Below are 25,024 nucleotides of genomic sequence, written 5' to 3' on the forward strand. Positions count from 1 at the left end.
GTGCTGGTCCAGGCCACAGATAACGGTATAAAGTGTCATTATGCTTTATTATGTTCATACATTCGATTATAAATAATAATAATAATAAGAGTAATTAATAGTTGAGTTAATAGATGGGCGACACCGCCCGCGCGACGCGGGAAGGAGGATTTTTCAGCAGTGTGGCAGCTGAGGGACAGCCAAGCGCGGTGCTGCTTTACGGCAAAGCATTGCGACGCCCCCCTGCCGCGCTTTACGGCTGCGTGGCGGTGGGCGGTGGGCGGGGAAGATGTCTGAGCGGGGAGAAACCCCGGCGGCGGCGGCTGCATCGACGGGAGAGATGCCGGCTAAGAAGCAAAAGCTGAGCAGCGATGAGAACAGCAACCCCGGGGATCTGTCTGGAGATGAGAACGTGAGGCTGAGTTGGGGTGTAAGCGGGAAGGTGGCGGTGGCGAGGCGGGAGCATGAGGCAGAGGGGCCGCGCTTTACCCCGCGTGCGTGAGGGAGAATTGGAGGCCCTGAGGTGTGAGCGGTTTTCAATGTCACTTTTTAAGTGGTTTTTATTGCGATGTAGCGAACGAAAATCTGCATTTTAGGTATATCTGTCGTTTTTCATCGCTGCCTCGGTGTGGGGTGTTCATTAACACGTTGTTCGGTGTTAATTTGTGCACACAGGGTTTTGGGGAAATGAAGGAATAGGGGGGAATCATAACGTTGTAGGGGTTGGAAGGATCCTTTGGAAACCATCCAGACAGACCCCTCTGCTAATTCAGGTTCCATGCACTTGTGTTCTCGTAAGTTGCTGTCAGCAGGAATTGGCTGTAAGGGATGAAGGCTGTTACCTCTCAACTGCACTAAATCAGAGTATTTAAACCAAAGGTCGTGAGATTGATTCCAAGTAACTTAACAGCTGAAAAGATCAACTGATTTGGGTCTGTACTGAGTCCGGTCTTGTTCAACATCTTCATCAACAACCTTGATGAGGGGATAGTGACCACCCTCAGCAAGTTTGCTGATGACACGAAGTTGGGAGGATTGGCTGACACGCCTGAAGGCTGTGCTGCCATTCAGCGAGACCTGGACAGGCTGGAGAGCTGGGCAGTAAGAAACTGGATGAGGTTTAACAAAAGCAAGTGTAGAGTATTGCACCTGGGTAGAAATAATTGCATGCACCAGTACAGGTTGGGGGAAGACCTGCTGGAGAGGAGCTCTGCAGAGAGGGACCTGGGCGTCCTGGTGGACGACAGATTGACCATGAGCCAGCAGTGTGCCCTTGTAGCCAAAAAAGCCAATGGCATACTGGGGTGTATTAAAAAGAGCGTGTCCAGCAGGTTGAAGGAGGTGATCCTCCCCCTCTACTCTGCCCTGGTGAGGCCTCATCTGGAATATTATGTCCAGTTCTGGGCTCCCCAGTACAAAAAAGACAGGGATCTCTTGGAAAGAGTCCAGTGAAGGGCCACAAAGATGGTGAAGGGCCTGGAGCATCTCCCCTCTGAGGAGAGACTTAGGGAACTGTGTCTGTTTAGCCTTGAGAAAAGAAGGCTGAGAGGGGACTTGATCCAGGTTTATAAATACCTGAGGTGTGGGAGCCATAGTGGTGAGGCTGGTCTCTTTTCAGTAGTGCGTGGGGACAGGACTAGGGGTAATGGGATGAAAGTACAGCATAGGAAGTTCCACACAAATGTGCGGAAGAACTTCTTTACAGTGAGGGTGACGGAGCACTGGAACAGGCTGCCCAGGGAGGTGGTGGAGTCTCCTTCTCTGGAGATATTTAAGACCCGCCTGGACGCCTTCCTGTGTGACATGGTGTAGGGTGCCTGCTTTGGCAGGGGGGTTGGACTCAATGATCTCTAGAGGTCCCTTCCAACCCCTACAATTCTGTGATTCTTTGTGATCGTCTGAGCAATCTGGTAGTCAGTTTATGCAGTTGGTGAACTGGGAGAGTTAATGACGTAGGAGTTCTGCATGATGTCTTTCTTGGTTAGAGCACTCAGTATGGGCGCTGGATCGCATTGCCCATAACCTGTGCAAGTGCTTCTGTTGAGGTGCTGTGTGCCACTGCTGCTGGGCCTTATTCACTGAACATCACTGGACATGCAGGCCACACGTTTGTCATTCAGCTTCTGCAGAACATTAAGATCATCAGAAGGGATAGAGAAGGAAGGAGGGGCTGTGTGGTAACTCTGGGTGTTAGGGATTGTTTCGGTGTTTGGCACAGACTGCCCAGGGAGGTCATGGAGTCACTGTCCCTCAAGGTCTTCAAGAAGAGTAGATCTGGCACCGAAGGATGTGGTTAGTGGGCATGGTGGTGGTGGGTTGATAGTTGAACTAGATGATCTTAAATGATTTTTCTAACAGAATCACAGAATTATCAAGGTTGGAAAAGACCTAGAAGATCATCTAGTCCAACCATTACCAATACTTCCCAGCTAAATCATATTCATCAACACCACATCCAAACGTTTCTTGAACACTCCCATGGTCGATGACTCCACCACCTCCCTGGGCAGTGCATTCCAATGCCTGACTACCCTTTCTGAGAAGTAATACTTCCTAATGTCCAGCCTGAATCTCCCCTGGCGCAGCTTAAAACCATTCCCTCTAGTTCTATCACTGATTACATGACAGAAGAGGCCAATCCCCAGCTCACTACAATCCCCCTTCAGGAAGTTATAGAGAGCTATAAGGTCTCCCCTGAGCCTCCTCTTCTCCAGGCTGAACAATCCTTAATGATTTGTGAATCTGGGTGTGATGTGGTGACAGAGGCTCTCAGGTTTGCTTTGGTGTCTGTTATAGGTTGTCTCAAAGGTGGAAAGTCTCCTTCTAAAACTTTGTTATGAGCTTTGCTGCTCCTGAAAGGCCTAAATTCTCCTTAAAAGTGGACATAACAGTGTTGATTTGCAAGAAGTCTCTTTTTTCATGGAATCATAGAGTAGTTAGGTAGGAAAAGACCTCAAAGTCATCTTGTTCCAACCCTTCTGCCATGGTCAGGGTTGCCAACCACTAAATCATGCTCTAGATCAGGCTGCCCAGGGCCCCATCCAGCCTCGCCTTGATCACCTCCAAGGATGGGGCATCCACAGCTTCTCTGGGCAGCAGTGCCAGCACTTCCCCAGGTACTCCACAGGTATCCTGAAGGCATGTTTGTTGGTCATGTTTTAGTTGTAGTTATGTGGTTGTATTTTATTATACCAATATAATGTGTTCTTGTATTGACTGCATCTGATTAGTCCAGAGGAAGCTTCAGTGCCGTGAAGTATTATGACTCTTGACAGCAAGTGCTCTTAGGAGACCAGTGTTTGGCAGGCTCTGAAACTGCTTAGGGTAAAGGAAAAGAAATAGCTAAATGTAAAGATTGCAAAACCTGGTTATGCTTGTTAGGGGGAAGTTAGCTCTGCTAGGATGCGGTATGAAGGAAATGACTGACCTTATTCCATATTCCTAGCGGAGTTCGTGATGCAGCTTCCTGTTATACTTCATGTCTCGGAATGACAGGCTGTTTGTTGTCTGCCTCTGTCTCCCCAAATTTGGGTCTTGTCATCATGTGGCTGTGAAATGAGTTTGTTGGAAGAAAAAGTTAGTTAATTTAATAAGCTGAACTTTTTCCTGTGGGTTTACTCCCCATAGCCCTCCTAATAGTTTTGTGTCCTTATATTATGGTTCCCAAACCTGTCTTGCACTACTGGAGATGAGAATCAGTTAGAAAGAGTGGGAGGAAGGGGTGAAAGTTCCTCTTCCAGTGGCACTGCTGACTTATTGCAGAACTGTGCTATTCCTGATGCTGCTGAGGGCCTACAGAGGACTTCAAGAGAGGTTAGATTCCTGACATGGGTAAATATATTTTTAAACAAACATTGTCTTGATTCATTAGTTCAGAAGTATTCATTCCGTGTACGTCAAAGATACTTTCTAGGAAGGCAATTACTTTGTATTCAGATATTTCTTAAGAAGAGCTTCCTGTATTCCAAAGAAGTTTCACTGTATCACAGTTCACGTATGACCCTTTTGGGTTAGTCCTTGTGTGATTCATGTTCTGTTTCCAGGGAGAAATGCTATTATGTTAGTAACAGGTTTAAGTATGTGAAGCTAAATAAAAATCAAGTCCTGGGGGATCTTTTGTTCTTGTGGAGGAGGAAGAGGAAAGTGAAAGGGCCAAGTGCTGCAGTTAGCTAATGATTTTATCTATCAGTTAATTACATCTTCATTTCAATCTGTGTAATTGGAATGTTTTCAGGATGATGCTGTTAGTATTGAAAGTGGAACTAACACGGAACGCCCCGATACCCCAACAAACACTCCTAATGCACCGGGAAGAAAAAGCTGGGGAAAGGGAAAGTGGAAGTCAAAGAAGTGCAAATATTCCTTCAAATGTGTAAATAGCCTGAAGGTGGGTATATGTAAACTTCAGCATGGGAATGTGGGATACTGTTTGCTGTCAGTGATGTAAATGTAGACTGTGAGACAGTCAGGACAATTATATACATATAATTTAAAAATACCTGTGTTTGGTGTTCATTTAAGAAAGTGTTTTTCTCATTGAGAATTGACCAAGTTTTGAAGAAGAAAAATGCCTATGCCATTCCTATTTCTCAACATTGCTGCAATTAGTCCAATTGCTTTACAAAGTTGTGTTTGCTGTTTTATGATTATGTCATTTATCAAAGCTGTAGTTACTGATGTGGTAGATTAACTGAACAGAACTGAATGTGTGACAGCTTGCTGCAAAGCACAGATTCCATACAGATTTTTCTTCCTGATGAAATGTATTAGAGAAGAAAACCACAAACCAATCACAATATTGGGAATGATTTTCTCCTCACGCTTTCCTTGTCACCCTTTTTTTTCTGTCATCACCATTGTCATTAATCAGTTGTCATGAATCCCATCATGCGGTTTGATTAGTCAGGAGGGTTGAGTGTGTACCTGATGTGGGTCATGTTTATGTTTATATACAGTACCTGCTGCTAGGAAGGAATATGGGTTTCTGATTTTGACTCCCTGTTCTTGTGTTTATTGTAGTGTTTTCTTCTGCACTAAGCACAGGGCTGTGAGGAATTGAATGAGTTGTTTTCACTTTGATTCTTGCACAGTGTCAAGATATTCTTTCATTCCCCAGCTTCGTGTGGGATATTTATATGTTAAAAGCAGTAAATATGCCAGTGGGTTTGACTTTTTTTATAAGATTTCTAAAAAAAAAGGAACACTTAGATACTGAAAATGATGGGGGTTGTGTTAAACTTTCTGTCTATCTAACAAGAGGTTATGTGCAGCTCCATAGTGGGTGTTTTTCTCAGAATTTCTTTAACAGATTTGTGTCATTCTCCCACACTTCACTGCTGGGTTTTGCTGATGTTGCTGTTTCTGAATTTAGGCTTCAGACTGCCTCGCTGAAATGTTAGGGTAGCTAAGTGGGAGGGGATGAGAGATTTGGATCATGGAAACCTCCTGAATGAGCTTTGCTGTGCAAGAAATTGTGATATGAAGTTACTCTGACACAAGTGTCTGGGAAAGCAGTTGATCTTAATGTGCTTTTTGAGGTGTAAAATAATCTCTGGTTCTTTCAGAGTGGAGGAGTTCTTTCATTTTCAACCAGGTAGGCAGCAGCTCTATGGTTCACATGAATCACCCCCACAGATGGTGCTTTCTATGGCTTCAAGTCTTGCTTCAAATAGGGCTGTGGGCCTTTCAGCACCCAAACATTTAGCAGTATCTGAGTAATGCTGAGCATATTTGTGTTCTTTCCACGGACATCCCAAACTGGTTAGTACTTTTCAAGGGTACTCTGGAATAACAGGACATCTCTCATACCTACTCTGGGGTGACCCAAAAGATCGCCCTGTGTGGTTAATTCCCAGCTTCAAGGACTTGGATCAGGGCCTGGAAACAGGTTGCTGTGCAAGCAGAGTCAAACACAGAAAGTAAATGTAGCATTTCAACTAAGTAAGATATAATATTTCTAAGTCTTCCAGTTTCTCTTTGAACTGGTTTAAAGAACAAATAGTAGCCAGGTTAGGTAATTCTTTTTACTTCATTTTTGGGGAAGCCTCACTTCCTTTTTCTTATTCTTAATATTTCAGATGCTATTTAGATAAACTGTAACAATTGAATATTGTGTGTTGGTCCAGAGGGACGTTAAACTCATTGGATCTCACATAATGCATCTCATTCTGTCTTTGAACTGTGCTGTAAGATGGACATACTGATATAAATGAAAAGTCAATGTGATTTAAAGACATAGAAATTCATTTTAATATTCTTTAGAGATGTATTGATTTTTTTTCAATTTCCTATTCTTAGTTTTCCCTCTTTCCATTGTTTTTCTTCTTTCCTTCTGAAGACAAAGAAACATGGCCATTGCTGACTACTTTGAATGTCAGATGGTTATGATTCAGTCTGAAAAACACAGTGCTTGCTAAATATGCCTTTTAACCACTAGTGTGGAAGCTATTTTGGCTGAAATTTAAGCATCAGGCAAACAAATATATAACTTGGAAAATAACAGGAAAGCAAAAAGTGCTTTATTTTATTGCTTTTTACAGCACTACATTACTGGAAGGTATACTGAAAAAATCTTTGCTGTCCGTGGGCTGAGTGGCGACACAGTTTATAAATGAGCACATACAACTAACAAAGTACATCCTCACTTCTGCATATAATTTTTCTTCTAGATCTTCCAGCAAAGAGGAATTTTGCTTTGATGTGCTCCCTTCAGAACAATGCCAGTTTGCCCTACCCTTCCCTCTTGTTCAGGGTGTGGTTGAATAGCTGTTAACTGTTGAATGGAGTATCTCAGCTTTTACTTGCTGTCCCTGGACCTGGGAATTGGATTCTAGTTTGTTGTCGAGTAAGGGAGAAGTAGCTAAAACCACTGCCAGTGGTAGTTTGCTTCCCCTTCAGGAACCAGGAATGCATGTGTGGTCAGTTTGTGCCTCACTAGCAGTGTGGGTGATGGCATTTTAAAATGGGCTCATGTACTTGCAGGTGATTATTTTGTGTTGGCTTAGTGTTTATTTCGCTGCCTTCTGTCTAAAAATGGGCCTAACCTTATTTTGTCTGGCCGAAGTTGAGCTGCTATTTAGTGAGTGAGGGCAGAACCAACTGCTGATTATCTGTTTACCTTTATAGCAACTGTAGGATCTGTTTCTTTGCCTTCTTTCTGGTGCATGAAGAACCCAAGTACTTTGGGTCTGTGCCCTTTATTTATACAAGGGTCAAAGTGGCTTTTCACCATTCTACTGTTATATCTGGGTCAAACTGTCTATAAAGCCAGGAGTCAGGATGTTGTGACAGATCCAGCCTCTCAGGATAACTAACATGCAGCACCTAACAGTGTAATGTTTTGAAAACCTAGTAAGCAGCAGGTACAAAGATTAAAACAGTTATCAGTGTTATCAAAATAGCACGTGCTGTTTCTGACCAGTGAGGATGATGGTAGTTTAAATGAGGTAAGCATAACTTCAGGCAGATACCCTGGTGTTTTCCTAATTCTGTGTCTCTTAATTTAATTTTAACGCTGTACTAGTGATGAATACCTCCTCTTTTTTCTTCTGTGCTGGGGTTACTAATAACCTTGCTACTTTTCCCACGCTCCCCATCAAACAGCTACCTGTTCTTTAATGTTACAGTGGCTAATGCTTAGAGTTCAACTTCAAACATGCTTTCTTAATCCGTATTCAGCTTTGAAAATTGTACCTCTCCTTATGAGATGCAGGAGGGCCTTCACTCAAAGGTATTTTTTTCACTTGGCTCTTCTAGCTGTCCCCATTGAGGTAACAACAGATACTGCATTTCCCAGTAAATATGGCCTAGTTCAAATTCTTCCAGACTTCCTTTTTAGCAAGTCTTTTTGTTTTGTTTTGTTTTTGAGTAGAATTGAATTCCTTACCCATACCCCCTCCTCAAATTTGTTTTGTGGTTCCTGTATGGGTCAGAGCTGCCAGGGCTAATATTTCTCATGTTGTCTCTGAAGCACTGCCATTTGAAGGCTGCTTAACAGCCATCATGAGACACTTCCTTCCTGCCTGTACTGTCCCAGACAGTCCCCTGTGGGGAGGCACTTTAATGAACATTATTCTTGCTGAAAACATCCTGTCAGGACAGGCCAAAATACTGTTATCAATTAATAACAAGCACCACCATATTCATTGTGATTTGTAAACATATCTGCTTCTTTCCCCCCTCCCTCCCCCTTAAACTGATGTAAAATGTTATAAAAATAATACTTGACATTCTTCTGATAAATGTTTGTGAAGGAGATTTGAAAACATTTTGTAGACATGAGCTTTGCAGCAGCTTTGTGATATGCTGGAGTTAATTCATTGTGCCTGTGATAGAGTTGCAAGACCTAACTGTGCTGTAATAGTGAAACGTAACCCTTCTCCACCCTAACACCAGTATAATTCTTCTCAATCCTAACAGATCTCCTTTGTGATGTTGTAAATCCTTGTGTGAAAGTAACTACAGCAATATAAAGTGCTTATAGACGTGACCTTAGGAGGTTTCCTTGTTGAAAGATGCAAAGCAGAGTAAGCAGTAGTTGGGCCAACTTCTGTTCTCAGCTGTGAGGCAACAGTTCTTCCCTTAGAATTTAAAACTTTGTTGAGAGGAAAGAAATACTGCTTTATCCTCTGTGAAGACAGCCAAATTAAAATGTGATGTTACAAAACTGTTCTTCTTAACTGTTGGCTATATGAAATTATATTGGGTGTGAACCTAGTAGTTTGGGGGGAAAACATAACAATTTGTTTCCCATTACAGCTGAATTTCACAGAAATAATGTGTTTGTGAGCTTTATTTTTTTTCTAACCTTGCTTTACATCTGCAGGAGGACCATGGTCAGCCTTTGTTTGGAGTCCAGTTTAACTGGCACAGTAAAGAAGGCGATCCTCTTGTTTTTGCCACTGTAGGCAGCAACAGAGTAAGTAACTTGTTTTCAACCTCCTGTTGCTTTTCTTTGCATTCATTTTTTTCAATGAAACCCCTTACCTTGTATAGTACTAACATGTGGTGACTTGCATAGAATGCCATATTTATGAGGTATGTAGTGTCTGTTATCTTGGAGATGTTCTGCCTCTGAATTACAGTATGATGCCATGCCTTAGCTGCTTGGGAATTAGCCTCTGTGGTAATTAAAATTTTGCTAGTAACATGAACATTTGTTAAAGAAGACAGGTGCATAAATGTATCTTCTCACTGAAATTCTTCTTAGATGTTACTGTTTCTAAAAGGCTTAATTGATAGCCTGATTTTATAGGCTTTTTATGAACAAGACTCTACATTGTTTTAGTCTTCAAGTTCCTTCTATGGAAGTGTTCCACATAAACAAGAAGTCTCTCATTTCCAGGTTTGTCCAACCTGACAAAAGTGCTAAACTAAAATTAACTGTATATCAAATGCTCATGTAAAGACTAAGTCTGGTTAGAGGTGATGAAGTAACTAGTTATAAGTAGAGAATATTCAAAGAGTATATTTTAATATCTGGGAAGGGCTGCTAGCAAGTCCTGGAATGCTGCTTTACTAAAACTGTTGGGCACATTGTTTTATTAAACCCACTGTTAGATAAACAGGTGAGATGAGAGCTTTTTCTTTCCCTAGGTTACTTTATATGAATGCCACTCCCAAGGAGAAATCCGCCTGTTACAGTCCTATGTGGATGCTGATGTATCCTTTTAAGTAAAAAAACACTTGCTTGATTCCTCTTCATCATAATAGTGAAGGCTTTGTAGGAAAAAGAACACAGAGGCTTTTCTGTGATTTAATACCCTGCTCATGTGGCACATTCCTCCTGTTGGGTCTTAGCCTTCTTTCGTCTTTCCCACATCCTCGAGTCTTTCGTATTGAAATAATATCGGAAATGCAGACTCATGTAACGTGCTGCCTTAAAGTATTTGAAAACTGATTCTCTGTCAGTTCAGTCTTCCCAACACCAATATTTGTGCAGAGTTTCACATTCCATGTTCTACAGTGGTCTCAGCTCTCTGAATTGGAACTGGATTTCAAGCCTAAGAATTATGTTTCATGCTCTGAAGTGGTAATAACTTCTGTTGATCAGTTGCAGTTCACAGGTTACTGATTTCTGACTGGGTCTTGATTCATCCTCATTTTTATTCCCAGTCTTTTGATATTTTGGAGAAAGATTGAAAAGTGATGCCAAGAGAAAGGTGTCCTTATGTGTTTTATAAACAGAAGTGAGGAAATCTCTAGGAAAGTCAGTGCTGATTATTATTTGCAGTTGTATGATCAAATATTCTTTTTTTGTTTTTAATTATTGTTGGATCCATTTGTGGACACATGGACAACAAGTTTACTTGGAAAAGCACTTTAAAAATATATTTAAAGTTAATTTTGCTCAAAACCAAAACTCCAGTCTTTTCTTTGTTCCTTAACGTAAGATGCAGGCAGATGAAAACTTTTATACCTGTGCATGGACATATGATAGTAATACAAGCCATCCTCTCCTTGCTGTGGCAGGATCCAGGGGTATTATTAGGATAATTAATCCTATTACAATGCAGTGCATAAAGGTAAGTGCTCAGAACTTTGAAATGAAGCTTATGTTTCCGTAAGGCATGAAACATGTCTTCTAAGTACATGTAAACGTGAGGGGAGATTATAACTCGGTCTCTGAATTCTATCCCAGCACTACGTGGGTCATGGAAATGCAATCAATGAACTGAAATTCCATCCAAGAGATCCAAATCTCCTTTTATCTGTAAGCAAAGGTGAGGAAAAAAAAACCACTTATGTTGTTGTATAAATCAGGATACTTTTGATTGGATTTTTGATCTTGAAAATGGCCAAAATCTCTCAATTCTTTGAAAATTTTACTAGTGGGATTGAACAAGTTTACCTTGGAAGTCTAGAGCAAGCGTTGGTCTTCTTGGATATGTATTAGATACATTTTAAATCCATGGCCTACAATAAAAAAAATACCTGTGGTGCGAAGGGATTGTGTACACCACTGTTTTTTCAGGAAAGAAATGCAAGCACTGGAGTTGCTTTTTCTTCATTACTTGGTTTCAATTTCTTTCAATTGTTGAAGTCTGGTGCCATCTAGTGGGCGTATTTTAGTGTTGCAGATAGTATTCACCACTGCCTGCAAAGGGAAAACTTCCTTAGGACTTTGAGTGAAAAGGGCATTAGTGAAAAAAGAAGCAAGTTTATGCTGTGATGTCTCATAGACTTGTCCAGTCTAAACAATCACAGCTTCCTAATCTGGACTGTTTTGTTAAGTAAGGGGATATTTGATTTGCCTCAGGAGCAAGCCTTCAGGAATACTAGAGCTGGTAACATAAGGGGGCTTCTGACTGAAGTGTAATCAGTGTCACTGATTGTTTCTTTATTAGAGTTGGGAACTTCTCTGATTCTTCCAACCGTCAAGTTTGTGCTGTGGGCCTACTTTTGAATTTCAAGACTTCTGTGTATTTTGTCCTTTTGATACCATTTTGACATCAGCCAGTAGATTTATGAGGTTTAATCTGGACAATGTATATAATTAGACATGAAGCAAAAGAGTAGTGGAGTCTCAGAACTGCTTGATTGAGAGATGAGTAGAAATAGTAGAAAATATTTGGGACTGAGTGACCCTCCAATTGGTATTGCCATAATTCAGTGTAGTGTGTATTTGTAGAATCCAAATGGGAAATGCATTAGACGTTCCTATTTCTATATGGGGAATACAGTAGAAGTCCTTAATTAGCAACTGTCAGAATTGTCTTTAAATAAGCAGGCTTATCTGACTGACTTTGGAATACGTATTATTTATTGAAACAGTTCCTCCCATCCCTCCAGTCTGTGGCTCATAAAGAATAGCAGTTAAAAGAAAAAAAAATTAAGATTAAAAAAAACCAACCCTTATTGAATGCTGTTGTAAGAATGTCTGAAAGGAATTTTAACACTTCTTTATTTGAAATACAAATTGCTTTTGAGATAAAGCTGAACAAAGGCATACTTGTTCAAGATCTACTTTCAGGTGATCTGAAGACCTAAGTATATTTTGGTAGGGACTGTCACTAGGGGAGGGGGATGGGCACACTATCTCAATTACAATTATTCTGACAGCAGTTTAGTTTTAATGGCAATTTAGTTAATGCAGACCCATTGTTTCTAACAACTGAAGAAAAATGAAGTGCCTTTTTAAATGTTTACGTCAACACCTGTTATTGAAAGTGGTGAAGCTGAAATATATTATTCTTATGTACATATAAAAAGCAGCATGTAATTTTATTTGTTCTTTATAGATCATGCATTGAGACTGTGGAACATCCAGACAGACACGCTGGTTGCAATATTTGGAGGAGTAGAAGGGCACAGGGATGAGGTGTTAAGTGCAGTAAGTGGAAGACTGTGGGGCAGTGATTTAGATTTACAAAGGGTAGCAAGCCTATAACATGCAACTTTTTATCCTCCTGTGCACTGTTTTGATATTTTACCTGCTTTAAAAGAGAAGTGCATAAGTAAAGTTTAAATGTAGTGGTTTCATTGATCTGGCCACCTTTCCGTAGTCAGGACAGGTGTTCACTTTCTGTATCTGTTTCAGTAGCTGGTTTTCTCACGACGCAGCCTAGAACTAAATAAGATAGAGCTTCATGGGGCTAGAAAGAGTTTATTATAGTCCCACTTGTGAAGTTCTTGTGGTCTTATCAAGCCAAAGCAACAGATCTTTTAGAGGCATGGTAGTGAAGGAAAGAAGTTCTTTCAGGTAAGTTATGCTGCTTTTCAGTGGCTACAAACAGATGCTGGTACCCAGTAAATACTGACTAGAGCAGCTGACTTTTAGCACACTTTTCATAACAGTTGTTTTCTTTTCTGTTGTGGGATTTGAATGGTGAGATATATATTTATTCAAGACCTGATGCTGTGTTCTCTTGTAGTCATATCCATACAGTAGCTCTGGAGTAGTGTCAGGATTCCTCTATAAAATGAAACCTAGGGAACTGACTAAAAGGGAGCACTAGCAGTAGATTTGTTGTTTGTCAGTGCTGCTGAATATGCCTCTGTTGATAGGGAGTAACTGTGGTTATTAAGAGATCGTGTTTCTTTGTACTTAGTGAGATTAACTTATATGCAGTTTTTATTGCATTCTTTACACAGAAAAAGCTGTTTTGATGGAAATGTTTGCATAAAATCTGAGTTGATATAATGCAGCTTAGGCTGGGGGTGCTCAAAATCATTTCATACACATAGGATTATGATCTTCTTGGTGAAAAAATCATGTCTTGTGGAATGGATCACTCTCTCAAACTCTGGAGAATTAATTCCAAGAGAATGATAAATGCCATCAAAGAGTCTTATGAGTACAACCCAAATAAAACAAACAGGTATGTAGTCTTCATCTTCTTGGCTTTCTGGGGTTCTTTTTAAAGATTTTAAAATAAAAACTCTCACAAATGGCCCAGATTCATTACTGTAGGCATTGGAAGTTCTTGGAGATAGTGACCTGGGGATTGTGCTGGACATTGAATCTCTTTTGAAGATCTCTCTTCTTGTTGTTTGTTTCAGTAGAACTTCATTAAATTTCATTAACATTCCTACCACTTTTATTTTGGAATATCTTAATTACTTCTTAATTATTTACTTGACTAGAGAACGTCTGGGATTATCGTCTTTATCAGTCTTAAAGCTTGTATTACATCATGTTTTAAGATGCGTCACTGCCTTTTTTCTTCTCACTTCCAAATTTCTAGGAGGAAATCCAATTGTTAAACGTAGTAAGCAATTGAGTTTTATATTGTGTAGTTATCTCTAATTATTGTATTTGACTCCAGGGCTGGAAAAAGACAACTCCTTATGTAGTATTAACTTTAATTTTTGTCATTGTCCTATCTGACTTCAGATTCACATAAATTGTCAGTTAAATACAGTGGTTAGTTATATGATAGATAAATTTCTCCTGACGAAGTTCATCAACTCTTTAATCTTAACTTCCAGTTAAACCATTGAGAGAATTGAAGAGTCTAAAACACACTGAACGTGTTCAGCAATGAGACTAGCTGTGAAAATGCTCTCGCTTTTTTTGGTAATGTTACCAAATATTAAATGATGCTTAAAAGAAAAAAAAAGTAAAAATATTTCTTTTTTTTATTGTGCTTTTCTGTTTAACAGTCTAGATGTTGCAAAATAAGCATCAGGAAAGTGGAGCTTTAATTAGTTCTTGAGGTACTTAGCAATGGGAGCTGTGCGCAGCACCTGAAGGAGTGGTATTGCTTTGGTACAGTCTTTTATAATCAAGCATTTGGGAAAGTAAATTATTTCAGTAGGAATGAGATGAAAATGGACAGTTCCCATTTTAGGGGACAAAATCTACTTTGCAGCAAAACTGTTAAAAGAACAAAAAAGACAGACCTGTCCTTTTATCATTGAAATATATTAAAACTGGTCATTGAAAATTAGGCTTGTATTTCAGTGTTTCCCTGAATCTTACATGGCTGTTTTTTTTCCATAGACCTTTTATTTCCCAGAAAATCCACTTTCCTGACTTTTCTACAAGAGACATACATAGGAACTATGTTGACTGTGTACGATGGTTGGGTGACCTAATTCTTTCCAAGGTAAAGTGCAAGCTTTTTCAGCTACCTTGCTTTTATTTGCTTTTTTAGGCTCTTAAACAGTAGTAGTTTCACTAGAATACGAACTGTAGGTTAACTTATTATGCTGCATGAAATGATTTTATGTTAAAGATTTTGGTGTCTGTTTGCATGTGTAGATAAGCAACTTTTACTTCAAAAGTAAAACGAGTTCAGTGGTCAGAACTGTGCTAGAAGTAGCAACATGTCAACTACCCGTGTTCTGCATGAGGAGTACAGAAAGAGAATGAATATATAGTTACTCATGTGGGGTCCTGCAGCTGAAAGGAGAAATGAGGATTCACACAATGGAGTTCCTTGGATTTGTGTGATAACACTAGCACTGCTTACTTGGAGACATTAAACTACATGGTGGCATTGCATCTTTGGCAGAAATTGGTGCATGTGTGTTCTCCTACAACTGAATGTTGTGCACTTTTTGTTGTTGTTCACTGTTTGTTTTTTTTTCCCCCCAAGTCTTGTGAAAATGCCATTGTATGCTGGAAACCTGGCAAAATGGAAGATGATATAGATAAAATCAAGCCAAGTGAGTCAAATGTGACCATACTTGGGAGATTCGATTACAGCCAGTGTGATATATGGTACATGAGGTTTTCAATGGATTTCTGGCAAAAGGTATGTGTGAGCTTGGGCCTTGCTGTACCTGAAGGTGTGTAGCCCTTTATTTATTCTATATTTCTGTGTATGGGAAGTTTTGGTACCTGTGATGTGGTGTCTGAGAAGCAGAATGGTCTGCTACAAGGGGCTTTATGGGAAACTGTTATGTTTATTGGTATCTTACTCCTCTAGCTGCAGAGATAGATAACAATAATATGGGAGAAAGGAAGCAAATTATTTAGGATTTCCAACCACTTCATCAAACTTGTTAAGCAATTAATGTTCAAACATTTAAACATAACTGTAGAGTCTTCATTAAAGTTTGAGTTTTTATGAGTTTCATATCTTTTGAATAATACTGTAAGACTTCTCTATCCTCTGCTTTCTTTTTAAGATGCTTGCTCTTGGCAATCAGGTTGGCAAACTTTACGTTTGGGATTTAGAAATAGAGGATCCTCATAAAGCCAAGTGAGTACTTAATGCTCAGTTTTCTTTTTGTTGAGACAGGAATTTGGGGAACTTTCCTCTTTCTTTTACTGATAACTACTGATATTCTTAAACAGTGGTAGCCACTCTTACTACTAGGTAAATAAATGTTCTGAGCCCCTGGAGGTTACTTATTTACTCTTCCATTCTATTATTCACATTGCAATAGTGCCAAGAGGTACCAATCAAATTGTGTTGAGCAGTGTATGAAGATAAAGTGAAATGATGCATCTTCCTCCAGTTGCTTGCACACTGACTAGGTAGATTTATGGAGCAATTAGGAGGAATAGATGGAAGGACTAGAGTAATGAGGGTACAAAGGTTAGCTATGAGCACAACCTGAAGGAAACAATATGGCTTTTCAGTTTCTTGCCTGCATGGCCAGGTAATTTTATTGCATGTTTGAACACATGTACAGTATATTTGTGTACATCCAGTAATGTCTGTGTGCATATGTAAAAATACAGACACACATATACAAAATTGCTGAAAAATGCTGCAGTCTTGAATTGCCCAGTGGCCATATTTTACTCCAAACAACTGGAAAAGAACATTGATTACAAAGTCCTAAATAACACAGTTCAATAAGATTTTAATCAGTGCTTCTGTGAAAATTGGGTGGATGAGAATTGGCAGTGGGTGAACCAGACATCAGTGCTTTCCCAAGTCCAAATTTGGAATACAGAATACACTGTGATATAATCCTGCTACCTTCTGAATTCAAGGTCGCATAAGTATTTGGTGAAACAGCACTCCATAATGTAGTAGCAGCAAGTGCAGGTTTAACATTGCAGCTGAATAATTTTCTTTTATTTATAGGTGTACGACTCTTACTCATCCTAAATGTGTTGCTGCCATTCGACAAACCAGTTTTAGCAGGGATAGTAGTATCCTTATAGCTGTGTGTGATGATGCCAGTATCTGGCGCTGGGACAGACTACGATAAGTTACTTTTTCTTAATTCAAAGTAGAAAATATATATTTTCAGATTATAATATAGTCTGTTAACTTGCTAGTACGGTAGATGCGTTTAGCGTAGACTTTTCTCAAAGGTTCAGCAGGCTGGAGCTGAACTTAGTGATGTTTACATTCTGTGTATTGTTCTGCTTGAACTTTTGCTGCTTTCAATAAAAAGAAGTATTTTTGTAAAGTTTTCTGAATTGTCCATTTTAATTATTTACCTCAATAAGCTTTTGGTTATGGCCCATGGAATCGCTCTACGTACAGCTAGTGTGTAAATACGTAGTAACTTGCTTGACACTTTGTGTGTGTGCTTGAAGCTCTATTCATCCTTTTTTATGCTGACTAGAAACGTAGTGAAGCTATTGAATATCATCCAGGGATAAAACATTTGTGTGTGCATAATTGAAACGTTAATGCTTGTGTGCTGTGTAAGTAGTCTAAGATGTTGCAGAATAATTGTGTGAACAGTGGGACTGTTTAGTAACTGTATTTACTAAAGATTAACCACCTAGGGCTTCTTTTTCCTACTGTTCTCTTATCCTTTACCCTAACATTTTAATGGAAAAGAATACATTAGGGTATTATGTACATATAAGCACAGTCTTTGGCAACATATTAGTGCTTTTTTTTGATTGAATTAAGGAGATAAATAGTTCTGTCTCCTACTGACTTTTCAAGAATATACTGATCTGGATTTTATCTTTCAGGGTATTGCATTTGCCTCTTCGTTCCAGTTTGGGAAGCTCATAAATTCTCTGTGTAGGTGGCCTACCTGTTCAGCTTGAAATGGTATTGACTAAGCTTGTGCTTAGAAAGTGGCAGAACAATGAGACCTGGAGCTGGCAAGTAGTTTGCAAGCGTTAGTCTGTAACATATGATTAATTCCCCCTTATAGAAAAGAAAATATATATATATATTGTTCTTATTCCTGGAGAACAGCTGTAATACCTTTGTAGCAAAATAAACTGATGAGGGGAAAGATGACAAGTGAGATTGGAGGTTTTAACCTCAAGTTCATCTGAACTGCTAGCACAGCATGAACTAGCACTTAGGTGGCAGCAGCAGTGTGGGCCTGTGTATCTCATGTGTGTGGGCCTGGTAGTGTGAAAAGCTGTAGGAGAGGAGAATTGAGTTGGAGAGGACTCCAAAAAGGCTGTGGGAATACTCAGGCTTTCTCCGGATGAGCTAAACCCTATTCAGAACATAATGTTGGAAACTGATAGCACTGAGTGTTTGCAAATGTTGAAAGTGAAAAAGGACACAAAAGCAGTTGTGACTTTCAACGGTGGTTGTTTGTTATATTTTAAGTTGCATGTTCTTACCAATGAGCTATTCTGTTTTTGAGAGGAAGGAAAGGTGGTACTTAAATAAAGGCCTAAATACAATTAGGGGTGGCTTCAGCTTTAATCAACTCATAATATTCTGACAACTGTTCTCTTAAAATGGAGGAAAATGTTCCAAGAAGTTTCCTTTGGAATGTGATTTAGGGTTGGGTCCCGTTTGGTCGGGGCTCTTTGTTCTTTGAAGTGCAGCGTCAGTGCTATTGCTGTATTTACCATTTCTTCCCTGTAATGGGACTGGACTCAGTTTCTTTCAGAGTCATAGAGCTGCTCACTCTTGGGACACAGCAAACAAATGTCAGAGCTAATAAAAACATTGTAAACCTTGACTCTAAACTACAGGTGGTTATGGTATACAGCATCTGTCATGAGCAGCATTAGTCAGACTGATCTCCTTGTCACACAGAAATACTACAGAGGGGTACTTATGAATGAGGGTACCAGCTTCTCTCTGTATTTGTAGCTTGGGAGAAACAAGGTATAGGTGCTTGCAGCATAAATTACTGCAGTTTTCTCAAGCATCTTTACTGTCATTTAAAGAGCTTGTCTAGCTGATTTCAGAGTTAGGTTGCACAGGACTTTGAGCACCTAGAATTGTCTTAAATTTCCTGTTTTCCCTAAGCATCCCCCAGGCCATATTTTCAAATCTTGTACAGCCAGTGAAATTCAGTAACATACCATAACCAGTATTTCTTACAGGAGAGCAAGAAAAAGCCACAGTAGGTTGGAAAGAAGAGGAAAGTAGTTTACAGTGATGTCCTGAAGCACATGCCATAATGACTAAGCTTAGAGAGAGAGAGGATCTGGCTATAATATAATAATAATAAATTTTTAATGCACGCTGCTGAATTAAAACATGTATGATCACATATGTTCAGTTGCAGCCTGCAAGACTGGAGCCAAGGCAACTTGGGGAGACTTAACAGTCCCACCCGCTTGATCTAGTCTGGCTTTCTAAAACCCCAACAATAAAAGCTCAGGGCTGTGGAATAACATGAAGGCAGTACTGATCTCATCAGAACAGAAGCAGCTTGTTACTATAGCTGTAGAAGAGAAGGCAGAGCAGCAGAGTGACTTCCTCTGCTGGTACAAATTGCCAAAATGAGGCCATTGCAGTTTTATCTATCTGCCTTTAGGTTATAAAACTCAGTTGTCACTAAGTCACATAGCAAGACTACAGAAAAATGCAAGAAGGAGCAAACGGATAACAGCGTACAGGAAGGCTTCAGCCAAACAGGGGAACTCTATATAATAACCTCCCCCTTGTTTTTTTCCCCCTATTCTTTCATTTTTAATTAAAAATATCCTTGGCTCCTTTATTAATTGGCTGACTTAGAGAGGCCATTAGGTCATGCTGACATGCAGTTCTTCATTAGTTGAGGCCTCCAGAGGCCTGTGAGGTGTTAATTTTACTTCCACAGAGGGCAGGCACTTGCACAGTAGTGTGAAAACGTGAGCAATCACCACCACCCGGCTTTCAGTGCTGTGCCATAACAACTTTTACTCCAGTCTCCATTTGTCTCCTCCATCTTCTTCCACTACCACCTGTGATGTTGTCAGCTGTATGTGGTATCTGCCATCTGCATAACAAAATCTGCCACATCCTATAGGAGGATTTGATGGGTCATGCAGAATGATTGCTATGATCCATTCCAGCAGTTCAGCTGCCTTCATTGCTGCTTCTCCACAAACGGACATCTTAAAGAAAACCAAGCAAGAGTTTGAGGGTTTGGGTCTCTCCCGAGGCTTCTGAAAAACAACTCTGGGCTGTGCCCAGTAAGTTCCCAAAAGCTACAATTGAATACAACATTGAAAACAGTTGAATTTGTTGAGGATCAACATCATCTTACTAAGTGTTTTTACAGTTAAAGCTGTCATTATAAATACAGAACTCCATAGAGTTTATTGCTGTTGTTTTGATAGAGTGGTCAGGAACATGGAACTCAGTTCTGGGTTCTGCTTAAAGTGTTGTTGTTTACCATCCAGTTCCTTACAGGATCTTCCCTCATCTTCATCCAGCCTCCAAAAGATCCATACCAGGAACATTTTGAGTGAGGCCAGGATGAGTTTGCTTATAGCTCATATTCACAGCAGAGGACCTGCTTCAGGTACACAGGGAGGATCTGTAAAGCTTTGTAGTCTCTTGCCTTGCTCCAACAAAAGTGAAGGCAAAAGCCTTGAGCTATGTAATGCAGCCCTGGTTCCAGGCTCCAAGGTCAGGAGGCCTTATTGGTATTGATGTTATCCCTCTAAAAGAAGCTTGCTGTGGTTCTGGGGAGCATGGGCTGACTTGAATTATGTTTTACCCACTCAAGCAACACCTTTCCAACTATAGCAAGAGAACTCCTTCATCGTTAGTTACCTCTGCACTCTGCTGGTGCTTGGCAAGAGCTGGAAGTATTGAACAAAGCTGATACATGCTCAAGGAGTGGTTCATAGGGCACTGAGACCCATCCTCCCTTTCACAAAGTATTTGTTGGACTCTGAACATTACTCTCAGAAAACAAAAAGAGCAGGCTCGTTCAAATAAAAGAATAGGAAAATAATCCTCAACTTCTGGAACAATTGTCCTCACTCAGTTACTAAACAGAATGCATTGGAAGACAGCTCAAGTAAAATGAAGTAGATCCAAAAGGCGTGAAAGAAGTTTGCTACTCACAGCCTGCTGCTCTCCTTGTGAGCCATAGTCTTTCAGATTTCACATATACACACAAAGGAAACCTCTTGTTCTCATACATACGAAGGCACAGCATTACCCTCCACCATTTCCTCCACAGACTCACCTAACGGGGGATTCTCTTCTCTTGATTTTCTCCCTTGGCTGTTCCTTTAAGTCGACAGCCCTGACTTTCACAGGACCACTATGAGGAAGAGCTGAAAGAATCCCTGTGGGTGTGAAACAACATCACCATCAGAACAACACCTTGCTGAGGATTCGCATGAGAACAACACACAGACACTCTTAGGTCATAAATACCACTGAGACTGTTAATTCCCAACTCCCCCAGTGTTAGGGGGAGAGTCTCTCTTGGAGAAGCAGCGTTACTTTACAGTTGTGCTGTGCCACATGGTGCCTTTTAGCATTCACATGAAGCACCTGAAGTCAGGACAAAAGGAGAACATACTGAATGCTACCAGGAGTCTTGCTCTGACATTACCTTTTCCATTAATCTTTTCCTTAAAGACATCTTTTGTCTTCTTCTCCTGCAAGGTTTTGGTAGGTTTTTCACGGAGGGATTTAAGGAGGAATTTTCCGTGTTCGGTCTTAAACTGCAGGCTGCAAACAAGAAGGCAACAGCTGTACGTGCATGAAGGGCACCACATTCCCTCTGCAGCTTTCATGAGTAACCTCGTCCTGCTGTAGAGATATCTTATGAGTACTTTGCAGTCTACCACTTAGAATGAAATGCCCTCAAATGCTTTGGGTAGGAAATGAAGTTACATGGGAAGGGACGCCAGTGCCTGTAGAAGGAAAGGCTTTGTCCATGCATTCTAAAGGTCTCACTTGACTCAGCTTGCTAACAGTGCAGATTAATGCAAAACCTAATCACTCCATCTGGTGACCTGTCCCACTATAAACATTCCTGTTGGCTTTCCTTTTGCAGTCTTATCAAAAGGAAAGAAGAATAAAAGCAGGTGAAACTTGAAGAAGTTGCCAGTATTTGCCTGTCTTCTTCTCTATGCTCCACAAATTCCATCTAAAGAATAAACGACATTTATTTTGCATGATTTATGGCTATGTATGAGAAATCACTTCTCTGTATTACTTCAAGTGAAGACATACATCATTCAACCCAAGGAACATTAAGCATGGAGTGTACTGTGAATGAAGTTTTCTCAGTAAATCCATGAGTAACTGAAAAACCCCAGTAATGTGCTGCCCATTGTGAGGCGAGAGGCTGCTCATATCATCAGTGAATGGTAACAGAAATAGCCTCACCTGGGGAACAGGATATCAGGTTCAGCACAGACATCAGAAACTTCAGTTTCTCCCTGGAAAATGACCCAGTTCATTGTCCCTTTCTTCCTCTGCAAAAGGGACAGAGATAGGCAAGATGATTCCAAGGTAATTAACATATTACTAACCAAGGTAGCAAACCTTTCAGCTGATAAAAGCAGCAGCTGCATTAACTTTAGCCTCTCGTGACAACCACCAGAGATGCAACTTAGAGAGTTGATTTGAGGTACTTAAACTGCCAGGCTTTCTGTGAGAGTGACACTCAATGGATTCACCCAGAAAACAAGTCTCTTGACTACTGGAGAAGTCAGAGGTGAGCACAGGCTGGTTCTTCCCTCAGCCTTCAGAGAGGGAACACTGAACTGAATCTCTCAGCCCAGTGATCAGTATTTTACAGCCACCATGACATGGTCCTTGGCAACCTGGTCTAAATGGCCTTGCTTGAGCAAAGGACTTGGACAAGAGGATATCCAGAGATCCATTCCAATCTCAGCTGCTCTGTGAGCCTTGGTTTGGCCCCATACAGCTGTGTTTCACATCTTACATTTCAGCAAGACAACCAACTATATAAGAAGAAATCCAAAGAGCAATTCCTCTGTTGTAATTTAAATCTAAGCCAAGTGGCTGGCCAAGTCATGGCACACCAGGAGGCACCAGTTCAACAGGCCCTTGAGATTCACTTGGAAATCCTCTAAGTTGCACTGCATAAGACTTACATTGATAATAATTTCCTTCAAGTTCCCTGTTGTGTCCAGGCTGAGAAGAAAATGTTCATAAAACCTCATTTTGACTTTCTTTTGCCTGATAAGAAGGACACCCACGTCCCTGAGAACAAAGTCGATATTCAGTCCGTTTGAGATACAGCGAGAGAGATACATCACGGTCTCTTTTATGCAGTTCTCCACAACGTCCAGGGAATGAGATGTCTCCCAGGCAATTGTGGCATAGTTCAATGGGACAGCTAGCGTAGAACCTATTAACACAAGAGGAGCACAGGGACACATAACTAAAACTCTAATTGCCATCAGCTTTCTGCAGTCTTCAGGCCCTCGGACAATTACATGTTACAGAATGGGCTTCTTGAAGTGCCATGATAAGGCCGTTTTAACTACCCCCACTCAGTGTGCAGGCACGGAGGGGTTGAGTGATGCAGCATTGCTCTGTCAAACATACAGTTAAGGAAAACAGAAAAGCTGCTCAGACCCTCTGAGAAACATTCAGACTAATCAAAAAGTAGCATAGATTTATGGGCCGATGTGGCAACTTTTAGGCCCAGCAATCACTACTAGACACCAGTCAGACGTGCCAAGTGTTTCAGAGGAACATCCTGGTTTCAGGCTGTGGTGATCTGATGCTGTTTTCATTCTAGGAGGAAAACAATGTTGTGGTTTAACCCTGCAGGTGTTATCAACAGGAAATACAGTTTTACTCCATCTTCTCACCAGGAATGATTCTTTTAGCGTAGCTAAGATCAAAAACGCTTCTGATGACGTTGGAGATTCGAAATACAGGTCTGTGAATGAGCACGCAATCATTCTTTCCTATGCGTAGCTCTTGTCTATGAACAGCAAAAATCCCCAGTCCAACTATTTCAATGTTCTAGAAGGAAGAAGAGGAGAAATGAAAGCAGGTGAGGATTCCAAGACAAATTAATGCAAGCATCCTTCAATTAGAGGGTTTCTGAAATCTCTAAAGGATCAGGTGAGCTGGGTGATCTGCTCTGGCAGCGTGGAATGGAAACTGAAAGCATCAATCATTGGGGTATACTAGACCTTATCTTTTTCTGTATATATTCAAAAACATCTATCTTGTGGCGCACGTTTAAACTGCATTTTAAAGCAGGAAAAGAAAATAGCAAAGGAAGAGAAGTGCAGTTGGATACATTAATGGTATTTAATGACTTTGGCAGGGTCAGGCTACCAAACTACCCAAGTATGAGAGGAAACACAAGGCACGAAGATCACCTTGCTTAGTGCCAACTGTCGCTGAACGTCAAGAGACACCTGATCCCAAATCTGCACGATGTCTGCAGAGCAAACAAAAGAACATCATGCTTGGTGTCACCAAGCTTACCACCACGCAGCACATTCCTAAACTCATTATTGTACTTTGAATCACAGAATATCCCAAATTGGAAGTGAACCACAAGGATCCAACTCCAAGGCCCATTGCCCTGGGCAGCCTGTTTTATGCCCACTGCCCTCTGGGGCAGAACCCTCCCACCCTTCCCCTGACACAGCTCCACGCCGTTCCCTCAAGCCCTGTTGCTCCGCAAACATCTTCCTCCTCAAAACCCTTCCCCACCTTTGTAGCCTTCTTTTCAATGCTTTCTAATAGCTTGATCACAGAATGGCTTGGGTTGGAAGGGACCTCAAGGATCATCAAAGCTCCAACCCCCCTGCATATCTACTACTAGATGTTCCTTATTGCTTTTATTATTAGATACCCCAAACTGCACACAGTACTTCAGGTAAAGCTGCAGCAGCACTGAGCAGGACGATCCTTTCCTACCACTGAATAGGCATTATGAGAGTATCATGAAAAAGTTCCAGATGCTCTTACCTTTGGTTGTGAGAGACATCAGTGTTGGAAACAAGGCTCCTTCAGATGCCTTCCAGTCACCTCTCCGTGGCCAGAAAAATGAAGCCATGTCTGCCATACTCACCCTCTAGGTTAACACCTGGACCTGAAAGTTCAAAGATGTTTCTCTTGCGCTATTCTAAATGTTCTCATCTGGATTTCAGAGGAGCCATCCAGTGCTCTCCTTCAAACACCAGCATCTTCCTCACACATTGACGTAGGGGTAGAGGAAATACAAGAAAGTTGTTCTGCTTTGTCACCAATTCCTTCTTATATGGCTTCACCAACATTACATGTAGGAGAACAGTGTGTAGCGATGGCAGGCCTACTTGAAATGAACTTCTACAACAGACCAGGGTGCTTAGAAACAAACCTTTTTCTTCATTGCAGTAGTACTAGGGACATCATGCTGTCTGGAACATTTAAATATTTGATTATACTGAAGAGAAGACGCTCTCTCATACTAAACAAAGGACAGCAGCTTCACCCAACACAACCCCCCCCCACCCCCAGCATCACTCAGAAACAACATTCCT

General features: G+C 40.7%; 2 protein-coding genes across 4 annotated transcripts; one reads left to right on the top strand and one right to left on the bottom strand.

The window, feature by feature from the left end:
• The first annotated feature begins 250 nt into the window (after positions 1-250).
• Positions 251-16,797, top strand: EED (embryonic ectoderm development). Of its 3 annotated transcripts, XR_014942269.1 has the most exons (13): positions 251-391; positions 4,214-4,366; positions 8,804-8,896; positions 9,574-9,639; positions 10,377-10,502; positions 10,619-10,700; positions 12,219-12,310; positions 13,165-13,298; positions 13,909-13,996; positions 14,423-14,528; positions 15,021-15,179; positions 15,556-15,629; positions 16,467-16,797. XR_014942269.1 is itself a non-coding variant. In XM_015852399.3 (12 exons), the coding sequence occupies exons 1-12, from the start codon at positions 269-271 to the stop codon at positions 16,591-16,593; spliced, it is 1,335 nt and encodes a 444-aa protein (XP_015707885.1). In that variant the 5' UTR covers positions 251-268; the 3' UTR covers positions 16,594-16,797. The 3 variants fall into 3 exon arrangements, 2 of the variants coding, with proteins under 2 accessions (XP_015707885.1, XP_032298150.1); XM_015852399.3 differs by lacking the exon at positions 13,909-13,996; XM_032442259.2 differs by lacking the exons at positions 10,619-10,700; positions 12,219-12,310; positions 13,909-13,996.
• Positions 16,798-19,431: 2,634 nt separating this feature from the next.
• Positions 19,432-24,948, bottom strand: CCDC81 (coiled-coil domain containing 81). The gene is made up of 9 exons (XM_015852400.3): positions 24,862-24,948; positions 24,471-24,594; positions 23,873-23,934; positions 23,351-23,507; positions 22,625-22,881; positions 21,891-21,979; positions 21,109-21,227; positions 20,734-20,836; positions 19,432-19,648 (listed from the first exon to the last, which is right to left on the bottom strand). The coding sequence occupies exons 2-9, from the start codon at positions 24,565-24,567 to the stop codon at positions 19,621-19,623; spliced, it is 912 nt and encodes a 303-aa protein (XP_015707886.2). The 5' UTR covers positions 24,568-24,594; positions 24,862-24,948; the 3' UTR covers positions 19,432-19,620.
• Positions 24,949-25,024: the final 76 nt, after the last annotated feature.

The sequence above is a fragment of the Coturnix japonica genome, chromosome 1 (assembly GCF_054131305.1).
Source record: "Coturnix japonica strain WE chromosome 1, WE-NBRP24, whole genome shotgun sequence".
NCBI classification, from domain to species: Eukaryota; Metazoa; Chordata; class Aves; order Galliformes; family Phasianidae; genus Coturnix; species Coturnix japonica.